The following is a 13,767-nucleotide window of genomic DNA, read 5'->3' as shown; positions in this document are numbered from 1 at the left end:
TGTTCAGGCAGGTTAGAGCTTCTGTTGCATAGAATCATAGAATGGCCTGGGTTGAAAAGGCCCACAGTGTTCATTTGGTTCCAACCCCCTGCTATGTGCAGGGTCACCAACCAGCAGCCCAGGCTGCCCAGAGCCACATCCAGCCTGGCCTTGAATGCCTGCAGGGATGGGGCATCCACAGCCTCCTTGTGCAACCTGTTCCAGTGCCTCACCACCCTCTGTGTGAAAAACTTCCTCCTGATATCCAACCTAAACCTCCCCTGTCTCAGTTTAAAACCATTCCCCCTTGTCCTATCACTACCCACTCTTACAAACAGCCGTTCCCCCTCCTGCTTATACACTCTCCTGGAAGGTCACAGTGAGGTCTCCAAATGTTCCTCTATTCAGTGACAACAACAAATAAATAATTAACTCAAACTTTTTTTTTTAAATTTAAAGTAGCAAATTTACAAAGGATAAAGATATTTTGGTGCTGCTCTCAATTTGCCCTAAGTAATTCCTAAAAAGGAAGGAGGAAAAAAAAAAAAAAAAGGTGGAGATGAGGGGGGAAAAGGGGGAAAAAAAAAAAAAAGGTAGATGAAGGTACTGGGGAAAGAGACAAAATGGGAAGCCAAGTTGTGAAGTCACATCCTCCCCTCACTCCGCACCTCCTCCATCAGTGCCAGCAGCTGCTGTGGCAGCTCTGAGGTGCTTCAATCTAGTAGCTAGAGGAAGGAGGGACTGAGATGGAATTCCTAATCCCTCTGTAGGCAGTGTGGATAGTGTGCTGGCACAGGCTGTGGCATGTCTCTGGCTGAGCTGACCCACAAACACGGTAGAATTTAGTTAAAGGAAGCCCTCTTTTAGGTGTTTCTGTGAGCCCAGAGTTGGTTTGCATCTGTCATATCGCGAAATTCCCCAAGTCTTTGTGAGAATGTGCGACATCATATTGAGTAACAGGATATGTTGAAAATGACTATTTAAGTGGTAAAGATCTCTCGTAAGTGGAAATGACAATCTGTGGATATTGCAATGGCGCTCAGTAGGAAATGAATTGGTACAGCAACACTGCAGGTAGATTTCCTGAAGCTCTGCCCCGCTCTATGCTGTGAAAACCCCCCAGCAAAATGCCCAGCTCCTCTTATAAGGGCTGCTGAGAGCATCGGTACGACAGCATATTGTCCTTAATGCCTTTTCCAGAACTACCAGGAAACAAATCAAAGACGAGGAAGAGAAGGAGTTTTTAACCTAAGTTCCAAACTAAGCAGGCCTGTACCAGGGGCTGTGTGCGAGCTCCTGAACAGCTGTGCTGCACCCGAGCAAGGCAGGGCTGTTCCACATCATCCTCTCCTACACCGTGTTTGCAGAAGGAAAGGAGCTCCCATCATAAAAGAGACCTGGAAGCAGAACTAAAGCGGAATAGAAACAAAAATAAACTCCGATCACTGTTCTGTATAAAACAGAAGTGCTCTCTATTTTAATATTCTATTTCTCCTTATTTTACTTCCAGTTTCTCTTGTGTACCAATCATTAGTTAAGGCACTGAACCAACGTCTGATTTCAGCATTGAAATGCTTATCTGCCTGGCTGCAGGGGGCACCTTGGCCAGCAGGGCTGTGCCTCCAAACCTGCCTGTGACAGCAACCTGCAATGCCTGCTGCAGGCCTCCCTCTTGGCTCCCATGGCAGCCAATGTCTAAAGTCACCACGTGAAAAGGAAAGGAAGGTCACTGTGTCTAGCCTGTGTCACATAGAATGGAATCATTCAATGGCCTGGGTTGAAAAGGACCTTAAAGACCATCTAGTTTCAATCCACCTGCCACAGGCAGGGTCGCCAACCACCAGACCAGGCCACATCCAGCTCTGGTTTCAAACCAGGAGGGATTTTGTTATCTCCTGTCCCATTTCTCACTTCAGCTACATGATTTCTTCCCCAGGAAACTGTGCACTCTCAGAACATCATTAAAGAGTTAAAGAGGAAGGCTAGAATGGAGGTAACAGCACAAGCAGAGTCCTCTCAATGGACAGGAAGCCCTCAATGTGCAGCATCAGTCTGCCAGTCAGACCACCTGCAAAAGTTAAGAAGGCTTTTGTGCAGCAATCGCTTTGTGGGCATGCAAATAATGGCACAGCATGACTGCAGGAACACCTTACCCAGGGCACAAGTGAGAAGGGCAAGGGCACAGGAAGCTGAGGAGCGAATTCCTCTTGTCAGCAGAACAGCCATTTCCTTCTCTGCAAAAATCTACAGTGTCATAGGGAGCAAAACACAACTGAGAAGCAACTAGTTGCTCAATGCCACCACTTGTGCAATGCTGCTGCAGAGTTTGTGAAATATCAATTTCAATTTATTGTTTTACACTGTAGCTCCTGCAGAATTGAAATTTGATGAGAATCTCTGCCTTCATTTTAAGTTCTCCAGCCTACCTTGCTAGACAGAGAAGTGCGAGATAGCAATCTAGCAACTCGGTATATTGGAATGCTACAAAAGCAATGTTTTTTTTCCCCTCTGATTTTTGAAGACATCATTCAAGATACGCATCTATGCTGTCTGGCAATAAATAGTGTTTGCTCCCCAGGAAAATACTGCATTGCAGACTTAGGTAACAAAGACAGCAGTGTAATTGCAAACTAAGCCTCGTTTAAAAGATACCCATGTCAACTCCTGAAATGATAACAAAAGGTCCCAAGGCAGCACTCGATAACCCTCAGCAAACGTTCATGTTTCTACAGTGCAAAGGGTGGGTTTACAAGAAATGAAAGAAAAGTTTGATTGCCAACCTCAGCCTGCCTATTCTCCCTTGTTTTGCAAAACCACAATGACATAATCCACATCTCCTTCTGAATAACAGCAGGTGGATAAATAAGGTTGCACAATGGAGCTAGCATTTTGCATGAAGGCGTGGACAATTTTGCTTCAGTCCAGTGACCTCCAACAGCTATTTACCAAGCTCACGCTTTAGTAAAACATTTTGTCTTTCCTACTTGGTATTATTGCAATAGCAACCTCACGACTTTCATCAGAAAGCCTTGCAGACACCTTCTGAGCACCAGGCTCAGAAGAGAGGCACTACAAAGCCAATTAGAGCCCTGAGAGTTGGCACAAGGTGATTCACCTTTATTCAGCAGGAAGAAAGGACAAAGCCATGGTGATGCTCAGCCATCTTCGCCCTAGGGAGTTGACACCATCAGGCCTCCCACTTGCAGCCTTCACTACCAAAGTCCCCAGAGCCCTAATGGCTGCAGAAATAGCTCAGAGCCAGCCACTCTCTGCCACAATTAACTCCTAATGGTTACCTGTGTGATTGCCTGTGGGAAAACTTCTGCAGAAAACTGCAGTCCCAATGCACGTAGTTGTTTTGGTAACACCATTAACATGAGGGAGCAGCATCTTTATGCCACAGGAAAAATAAAAAGAAGGTATATCCCAGTGCACTTACTGGCAGCATCTGTTTGCAGCCTTTCCTGCCTCCTCTCAAGTATGCTAGGAAAAGCTATTCTGGTTAAACAGCAGTATAAAGTTGGTGCTTTCAGCCGTGTTGCTCTATTTCTGAGGGAAAAGCATCACTTCTCCTACTGGCAGGAGGCAACTTCTGTGAATAGGCACAGCAATGAAATGCTGCCTCTGCATTAGCTGTGATTCTCCTGATGAGAAGCAAAACCTCGAGCTCCAGGGCAGAGACCCAAGTACACATGCCACATTAATGAAGTATTAATGGAAAAATCTCAGAGCAGTAGAAATCTGCCTGCAACAGTGATAGCCCTTTGTCAAATACTCTTCTTACTTGTTATTACAGGTCTGTCGGACAGCATGGATTAACTAATCCTTTTTATTACAGTGACAATGAGTAAATCCTCTTTCACAGTTGCACGTGCTTTCCTTGAGTAAATTATTTACTTGGCAATGTTAACAAATTACTGGTGGCAATTTGAAGTGCTCTCTTCTAAGCAACAAAACAATTGATGTTTTCATAGAATCATAGAATGGCCTGGGTTGCAAAGGACCACAAAACTCATCCAGTTCCAACCCCCTGCTGTGTGCAGGTCACCAACCAGCAGACCAGGCTGCCCAGAGCCACATCCAGCCTGGCCTTGAATGCCTGCAGGGATGGGGCATCCACAGCCTCCTTGGGCAACCTGTTCCAGTTCACTCTCTGAGTGAAACTCTTAGTTTTACAGGTTGAATGAATCTATTCCTTATCTAATAAGGAATATCCTTATCTAATCATATCCTTATCTAAAAAGGCATATCTAATTTATATTAAAACCCACCCAAATATCCTCTTACTATTCATCATTTCTTACAACCATCACACTGTCCCAGCCCAAGCACCAGCTGAGCAGTGCAATTTCAACTGCCTCTGCAAAAATCAATTGACACAAATGCTAATTATAACACAAAACAGTAAAAGGAAAATAGAATAAAGGCCAATCAGCTCATCAAGGCTCAAGAGTTGTTTTAACATGATACAGTCTTGCTGTCTCGACAAAGAAAACGTGAGGTCAGTTGTATTGGTAGGAGATCCTTAAGAAACCAGAGAGGAAAAACAAAGCAGGACTTTGCACAGACACAGAAGGAGTGTGAAGAGGGTGAAGAAGAGGCTGGTGGCTGCACTGAAATGGGAAGGCCAGAGCTGCAGGAAGGCTTCTGAGAGCCGATCTCAGGATTCATTTCATTCAATCTATCCGCTGCAGATACCAGCACCAAACATTAAGGATGGTCTGGGAGCAGCTTTTGTTGTAGAATGAAATGCTGTGCTGGAGGTATCTGATAGCATTTGAGCCTGGGGTAAGGGAAAGTGGATACGTTTTCAAGATATTCAAATCATACTTGCAGGCAGCAAACTGGAAGCAGAGCTGTTGGGTAAGGTATCAGCTGCTTTGTGCTTCATGTAAATGCATGCATTGGATGTGCAGAACAAACCCTGAGCACACTGCTCCTGTGTCCTGCCTGGCAGGAACCCTGTGATCTGGGAACATGCAAGTGCTATGGCAGATTTTGTGTTAATGCATACAGAAAGATCTCTCTTTTAAAGGGCTAAAACATTCCTGTATTTATAATGGGCAAAGACTGTCTTTTGCATTTCTGAGGTCTTTGAAGTAATGAGGCTGGAAGGCAAAATGATGGAAGACAGAATCAGTCATGAGCAGTAGTGAGCAGCACAAAATTGTCCCTTTAATGCCAGAACAAACCCAGCAGCTCGTGTCCTGGAGGCAGGCCCATGTGCAGAGCTCCAACAAGAAAGCATGGCTGTGCCAAACACAGCAGCACAGCTTTGAAAGGATCTATTAATGCAGAAGTGAGGTTCTCTGCTTAGACGTGTTGCAAAATTCATTCACTCAGTCACCAAGGCAGAGCGGACCCTGGTGCAGTTTTTAAAATGGCATGACTTCTTCCCCTTGCATTTTTATGGTTGGAACAAGATGTCCAAATGGCTGAATTGAGTCCATTAGTAGTTTTCTCAGGTCCTTAGAACGACCAGCAGCACCCTGCTGCATCTGTGGGTGACTGGGGGAGGAAGAGAGACTGAGCTTGGGCCTAATAATGAATAGGTATTGCATTCTTCAGTTAGCGAATTTGTTGGTAGCTCACTGATGTGCAGCATTTGCTACTCTTTCATTACACCATCTGCCCCAGTTTCAAAGAAGTAGACAGTGGATTTTAGCATTTGTTGTACAGAGATATGTTGTACAGAAGCAGCAAAGTAACATGATAGAGCACTTTTCACTTTCTGTTGGTTGCTTGTAGCAGTATGCCTGCCTGCTGAGGTGATGCAGACCCGTATAATAACCCATGGGCAGCATTTCTGTGACAAGGGAGCTGTGTACACAGCCACGGGATATAGCTTATTGCATCTGGAAATATGCAATCAAAATTTTTGTGCTGCGAGCTTGTTGTGGCACATCTGAGTGGTTTCTGCCAGGCAGAGTGAGTGATTAATGAGAGGCTTTCCAGCAGCAACGCCATCTGCCCTTGAGAAGTTCTCAAAAAATAAAAATAAAATTGCCTGGGTATTAGCAACAACCTTTCTGCTTTCCTCCTTTCGTGTATTCCATAGCAAGATTGCTTCTCAGTGCCTGTCTGTAACCAGCCCTTTGAAACAGGAGGGAAACTGATGTTTTGGTTTTGAGATCCTGTTTCATAAAGGATGATTATATGTGTCAGATGAGCACATGTAATCCCATCATCAGTTGAGTACTGTTACAACAGTGATAAGAGTGGCTCCACTGCACACTCTCCATCACCTGTAATCTACATTATTGTTCTGCCTGGCTCTGTAGAGCAGACCCTGTGCTGGTAGAGCCACGTGAACCATCATCCTACTTTCTTTCCTTTCTCCCCAGTGTGTATGCCAAGGTTGTCACCTTGCCACTTGCATCTAAGAGAGCACATCACTCCTACTGAGAGCCCCGTGCTGGTGCTGGTTCACCCTGCAAGCAGCTCAGCACTGTATGGCCACTCATTCACCCTCTGCTCCCTGGAGTATAGGGAAGAGAATCAAAAAAGCCTGAAGTAGAACTCATGGGTTGAGATAATAACTATTTAATAAGACAGAAAAGGAAGAGGAAAAAAGGATAATAGTGATGACAGTAGTACACACAAAATGATAATAATACACACAGAACAAGTGATGCACAAGCAATTGCTCACCACTCACTGACTGATGCCCAGCCAGTCCCTTGCCTGGCAGAACTGTTCAGCAACAGCTCAAACACTGGTGTGTCATCAGCATTGTTTTTCTCTCAAAGCCATACCATAGCAACACATCAGACACTGTGAAGGGAAAGAACCAACACCTCTGTACCAGCTAAGGAGGTACAGTGGTGAGGTGACTGACGCATAGGAAGAGGAGCAGCCACTGCACAAAAATCCCACACCCAATGCTAAGCACGACTTCCTCAAAATGACAGCTTTTTGGCACGGCAAAATGTGGGACTCACTTCACTTCTTCATTATTATAAAATGATCTGGATTTAAACAAAGATTTTTACAGTGCCCTTAGCTCTGCTCTGGCTGCTGCACATTTGGAATGTCTAGGAATAGGACTTGTTTCAGATGACTGACAGTAAGCATCTCCTAGACCTGCAAGCTTTGTGCACAAACTATCTAATCTCTTTATCTTTCTGTCCTCAGTGCAAGGAGTTCACCTTACACACTGGCTTTGAGGTGCTTGTACAGCGACTGCTGGACGGGAGGAAGATGTGCAAAGATGTAGAGGATTTGCTCAAGCAAAGGTGAGAAAGTCTGAGTGCAAAAACTTTGAACAGACACAATTTTGTCTCTCACTGTGCATCTGGAAAGACATAGTAAGGCTGTTGCCGTATTCCACAATGGTACTGCTTTGTCTAGAAAAGCCCAACTGAGGTGAATCCTAAAGTGGTCACAGCTGCTGAGTGATCAAATGTGGTCAAATGAACCAATGATCCATTTCTGGGCCCTATACTCCTCAGGGCTGTTTATACAGAACCAAGTATAAAGTTCTGAAAATGAAACAAAATAAATGAGAATTTTACACCAGTTATATCTTGTGAGAGAAGAGACAAGGCGAGTGTTGGAGATGGGCAGTGAGAGGGATTATAAAGTCACCTGGCCAGAAAAAAATCCACCCAGCTGCTTCCCTGGGTTGGAAGGGACCTCAAGGACCACCGAGCTCCAACCCCCCTGCTGCAGGCAGGCCTTAGAATATTAACATAGCTGTTCTCCCATGGGTAATTTTCAAGCATATTGACATGATTTGTAAAGGTAGATAATCCAAAGAAATCTCGAAAGTTTAAGGAGAGAAGAGAGGGGTGAAAGGATCAAAAATCCAGAGCTTCATTAAGGCTCAGGTAGTTATTGGACCATAACACTGGAGTAGAACACAAATCCACAGCAAGAAGCACTACCAAGTTTCCACATTCAACAGGAAACTGATAATTCGTACATTTTTCTTTCTCCTGAAATGTGCTGTGGCCGCATGCAGTTTCAGCTTCCTGTAACTATAAAAAAGGGCCATTTTTCAAGTACACACAAAGCTCTGCAAGACGCTACCAAAAACCCTTCCCAGGTCCTCAGAACATCCTGCATCATTTGCCCACCTCACCACATTTTGAGTAACAGTAGTGTGCTTTATCTCCATCCTTACACACTCCTCGGAGCCCCTCAGCAACAGCTATGCACAGCAAGCACTTCTCTGGGTGAGAAAATAAATATTACACAGCTGCTCCAACTTCGCCGTTCAGTTTTGTAATTCTGACTTACAAAAAAGTTTTAGATTTGGTTCTGTTTTCAAGTGGCTGAGTTTCAACAGTAGCGATGTGCAGTGTGAGGCACATAACTCGTGTGTGACCTGTTAGGAAGCCCTCACGCTATGAATTATATATTCAGCAGGTGCTCCTGTCTCTGTATGAATATCACTCTGCCTTCCCCAGCCACAGCCTCCTTTTTCCTCCCACGCTGCCCCCATCCAGTTTTCTGGCTTTAGGTTGCTTTTCTAAAGGCTACTTTTCAAGCACTGGAACTTTCACGGGGATGTGAGCTGTCAAACTGAAAATTCATTATTTCGAAGTGTGAAGAGTCTCCCATCAAAATCCAAAGCTATTTGAATTGCTTTTCTTGATCACCAGTGGAAGCATATTTTATTGCCACATGTCACAGAGTCCCGAAGTCACATCAGCCTGCCGGTAGCTTCACTTTATCTGCTTAAAATAGCTCCTTTGTGACTCATAACTTACAGAAATCAGAATTGCATTGCAGGCTTCAGGCAGGCTCTGCACTGCAGCACACATCTGATGCTACGCTTGCCTGTGGTTCAAAACATATTAGAGGCTTTTCCGCCAGTTGCAGGATGAGGTTCTTCCTGCTCTGTGGTAGAGGCAACAAAAGACTTTCCACAAAGGAGAAAAAATACATTTAGAGTCATTTTGCACATCTGAACGCTGCAAGACCAAGTGTTTCCATGAGTGTTTGTACACCCGCAAACCACTGCAGTGAGTGTACACAGGCCTGCTGTCTGTCTCATGGGTTTGGTGCCAGAATTTCAACAAGGGTCCCTGCAGCAGCTGCCCTGAGTGCTGGCACCTCTGCCCTGGCTGTATCAACACTTCAGCTTCCCACCCTGATCAGTTACCTTTGTTCACAAATACCCCTGCCTGATCCAGCGGAGAGTTGAAGAGCTTGGGTGCTGACAAAGAAGTCACATTTCATAACAAAGCCTTAGATTTAAAACAGAAAACGTTCCAGCTGTTGGTTGCTGCAGGGAAACCCAAAAGCTGCATGCAAGAGCACCAGAAAGTGGGAAAGACAGCACCAAGTTGTGCAAAGATGTTGTCAGTGACCTGTCAGACCTGTCTGATTCTAGGCTACCATAGTCCGGGGTGAGGTCTGAGAAATATTTGGCACAATGGTTTTGCAAGAGCTGGGACTGGCTTAAGAGCTGGCCGTGCTCATTTGCCTCAATATGCTGCATATAAAGCTGCAAACCTGCATGTGAGATTTCACCACAACCACCAGCCCACACGTCCAGCTGGCTGCAAGCTAGGGGTCATGCACACGGACGGACATCCAAAGGTGCAGTCAGATGTTCTCAAACAGAGATGCACCTAAACAGCTTCCCTGTTGCAATACCATAAGTCCCACCCCAAGCAAACTGCTTGAGCTCAGCCTACAGCAGTTATCAAGCTCAGGGGCTGAGCAGGAAGGCAGATATGAGAACAAAGCAGTGGGACTGCACAGCTTTCACTTGTGATGCCTGCATCACAATTCCGTTTTTGCACAAATGATATATTTCTTCAAGGTGCCCAGTCTCAGGCTCAAAAGCCTACAGAATGCTTCGAAATCCCTCCTGAGAACTGGACTTATCTTAAGCAAAACTTAAAATAACAATCATCCTAACCGTGCTGTTATCTGTTGTTGACCATTCGACAGTATTCAGCAGCTATGAAAAGGCTGAAAACCCATTTCTGCCTTGGCCTTCCACACAGGTTTTAAAACATTTTATGAAAAAAAAAAATATCTTTTTTCAAAGAGATGAGAAACTTCTTTCAGAGCTGGGGGAGGGGAAAGCAGCCAAGAAATCATTATGTTCCTTTATAAACCATAGAAACAGTCTAGTATTAAATGGACTAGTATTAAATGAGGAGGTTGGTGGCCCTGCATGTGGCAGAGGGTTGGAGATTCATGGTCCTTGAGGTCTCTTCCAACCCTGGCCATTCTGTGAAATTCTGTGAAAACAGAACCACTTTCCTGAGTCATGAGTTAGGTGAGGCATTGCACCACATTGCTGTCCCACCCCCATCCCAAACTGAAGGGCCTCACCTTATAACCAGCACAGCTACTTCCCCCTCTGCCTCCACTGCAGCTACTCAAGAAGGCATCTTATGTTCCCAGTGCTTTCCTACTACTCTCACCTCCCACTTACAACCTCTTTTTAAAGAGATCCTTTGGTACCCACTCTTCCTTCCCTCCCAGCTTTCACTTTGGCCACCAAGTCAGCCATCACATTTTAGCTTTCTTCTGCAAAAGAGGTTCCTGAGCATCTTCATTACATTTCTCTTTATGCATCATCTTCTAGCTGAATCCATAGTCTGATCAAAGCCATGAAGATGAGCATTTGTTTTCTCTCATTTCTTCCAGAAATAGCTCAACCGAAATATTCTAGAGGTAACTGCTAGCACTGGAATAGAAGAGGCAGAGAAAATGAAAATAGAGGAAATAAAGAAATGCTATTTCTCACATTTCCTACCTCAGATGCAATTACAAGAATAGCTTTGTAAACACGATGCTGCTACCACTAGGAGAAATTGAGAAAGTTTTTCTTTTAACAGAGCTCAAGCAGAAGAGAGGTACGGGAAGGAGCTGGTTCAAATTGCCAGAAAAGCAGGAGGACAAACAGAAATCAAGTAAGGAATTCTGCTAGTTTTGGTACTAACGCATTTGTGTTGGAAGCAATATCAAATATCAAACAGCTGCATTCTGCCTATGGACAGGGTCACGAGCTGCTCACGTCAGTGAGTTGCCCAGTGCTTCACAGGAAGAATGGGGGACCAGCACGGTTCTTCAGAGCAGGACTTGGAATATCTCCATTGGGAACTGCCAATATCTCCATTGGGAACTGCCAATAGGTCTTTGCTGGAAAAAAGAAATTCATTTCAGCTTCCGAAAGCAAGCAGAGTAGCAGGGAAAAAGGAAAAGGAAGCTGTTAGTAAAGGCTTAGGATGGTGGGTTGGCAGGTCTGGGACGCGTAGCAAACCCTGACAAGCTGCAGCAGAGCTAACTGTCTCCAGCACTACCAGTTTAGATGACATTTAAATTGTGTTGGGAGGGAAAGATTTATGTTGGCACAGAATTTGACTTAATAAACACTGCTGATAAACTGCTGCTATTACTGATGGTAGCAGCAATAATGAGACGTATTTGTCATTAACGTAACAAGTAATAATACAGTGATAAGGTGGAAAAGGATGAATATTTGGGGTCACAGAAGACAGGCCTGAAAGAGACCTCAATCTAAACAAAACAGCTTTATTGATCCCTCATCTGCCCTGTATCTCATTTCTTAATTGCCATCTCCTTTTTACACCTATTTATCACTCTGTTGGTGTCAGCACGGTTTCCTGCTCGTATCTTATTGGAAAACTTGACCTCAAACCTTTTCACCATCAGGACGTGCAAGCTGTAGGCAATCCCCTGTAGCACTTACTATCAATCTGGTGGCACATCTAGAGTGGCAGGGAAGCTGTCACGTTAATCCAAAGGCCTGGTAATGGGGAATGCTGAGGCTCAAGTCCAGAGTGCAGGCAAGTCTCTTGCTGCTCCATCTCTGCCTTGCTTTGAACTGTGCTTTAGGGTACAAGAAGAACCCTACCAAAGGCTGCTGGGGAAAGCTTGCACCTTTCTGCTATCTCACTTCAGAGACTTAATCAGAGGAAAGGAAATTAAAAGAGCAGGTTAAGATTGGGTGGTTTCTGTCCAAAGCAAAAGCTCAGATTAGCAATCCAGGATTACCAAAAGGCTCCACCTGGATTTATTTACTGGCTGTTCAGTGCAGGCAAAGGAAACATGCTCAGACACAGAGCTTTGACTTCTCTTCTGTGACTTAGTGGATAATTCACAGGTTGGACTTTTCCTAAAGAGTTACATAGATTGATTCATAGGCAGAACCAGGCCCCAGGGCTGGATATTAATCCATGCTCCCCTGAAGTTGGAGGAAGTTTGGAACCAAGCCCAGATCCGGTCTGATCCAAGCTTTATAGCTTGGCATAGATAGAAGGCTGAATATACCAGCAAAGCACATTGCAGAGCTGATCTGCTATGTCTCCATAATGCCATGCCTGGTCTGGGTAGTGGCCATCACTGAGCAGATTATTCTTTTGCTCTCACAGCAAGTGTCTCACTGTGCTTATTTCTGAAGCAAAGGGAGCACGCCTGGCTTTCTGTCATTCAGCATCCCTCTGGAGTTGCACACTGAATGACATTCGTCCAGAATCAGTGCTTTACAATCAGGAAAAAAAAAAAAAAGGATCTATTTGGGACTGGAACTATTCATGGAAGTGAACTATTTGGTTTGATGCCTTGAAATTTTTGACCTGGTGTGTAGTTTCTATTTATTTAGATGACATGTGTCACTGAAACCAGTACTGCCCCAAGGCTGGTCCTTCAGAGAGACCAGAGGGAGGGAACATATGTACTACCTTTAGAAAAAGAAATACAATAAAAAGAAAGGCTTGGAAGGCCTGTCCTACAGCTGGCCCCACATATTACCCCAGTGCTTCCCCCTTATACGGCTCCCACTACTGGGTAGCACACTGAATGCCAGTAGTTTTATAGCTACCTGGCAGGCTGAACAAGGACTTTCACATCTCTGTATGTATCCTTGGGTAGCAGTATTTCTCAAATGAAGTCTAACTAAGGTGTTGTGCAGGCATTAGCCCCTAAAACTTGTGTTTGGCAATCACCAGGAAAAATGTAGCTTCCATTTTTTTTTTTTTTTTGCAGAACGTTTTGCAGAACTCCCTGTGCCATGCAACGTATCGCAGAGGAGCAAGAATTACTCATTTTAGATCACTTACTCATTTCCTTGCTAATGCAAAATTATCCTCTGGTCTGAAATTCAGTCATCTCTTAAATATCTCTGTTGCTAAGGCATTCTGTCACTTCTCCTGGGAAATCATTTCACACTCCAGTAGCTCTTAATATCAGGAAGGTGCTGGTACCCTTCTAAAAGGCTGATAAAGAAAAGGAAGATCATCCATCCCCAGCAACCACCCATAAACTTCCTGTGTCAGAAAACACACAGAAGACCTAAGAGAAACAACTGCAAGGCCAATTAATTCTGTTTAGCACATTATAAACAACCCAATGAATCGGCTCCAGAACCCTCCCATCATTCCAGCACGGTCAGGGAAAGCAGGGCAGGAGAGAAGTGGCACAGAGCCGAGGTGAGCAGCTGTCCCTGTGTGGAGCAAAGCCTCTGCAGCAAACCCACGTTATGGCCACGAAATGGGGACAAAAATATGGGGACATTGCTCTGAGCTGGGAGCCAGCAGGGGACAGGCTTACAGAGCTGCTCGCCAGAGGTGCAGTTCTCTTTCTGTCAGGTCCTCGCTGCTCTTTTAACATCAGTATAGGAAATAGCAAAGATTAGCCTGCAGCTACAGAGAGGTTGCTATCAAAACAAAGTCAGAGTGGGAGATGTGCCACCACAACCATTTTTTCTCTCCTTTCTTTTAAATAAAGTGCTTCTAAAATGAGTTGATGCCGGTTACCATGGGCATGGCAAACAAACACTGCAGCTTCCAGCAGAAGAAA

The 13,767-nt window shown here is 44.7% G+C and overlaps 1 protein-coding gene across 2 annotated transcripts in view; it reads left to right on the top strand.

The window, feature by feature from the left end:
• The window catches only part of PSTPIP1 (proline-serine-threonine phosphatase interacting protein 1), a 46,500-nt gene that overhangs the window by 5,511 nt on the left and 27,222 nt on the right, over positions 1-13,767 (top strand). For both annotated transcript variants that reach the window (XM_031616348.2, XM_090148677.1), the window contains exons 2-3: positions 7,114-7,214; positions 10,785-10,859. In XM_031616348.2, coding sequence (XP_031472208.1) covers positions 7,114-7,214; positions 10,785-10,859 — 176 coding nt within the window. The remainder of the gene's footprint in view (positions 1-7,113; positions 7,215-10,784; positions 10,860-13,767) is intronic.

The sequence above is a fragment of the Phasianus colchicus genome, chromosome 12, assembly GCF_987193195.1.
Source record: "Phasianus colchicus chromosome 12, bPhaCol1.hap1.1, whole genome shotgun sequence".
NCBI lineage: Eukaryota > Metazoa > Chordata > Aves > Galliformes > Phasianidae > Phasianus > Phasianus colchicus.
The sequence above is the reverse complement of the archived record's forward strand: the minus strand, read 5'-3'. Positions and strand labels throughout refer to the sequence as shown.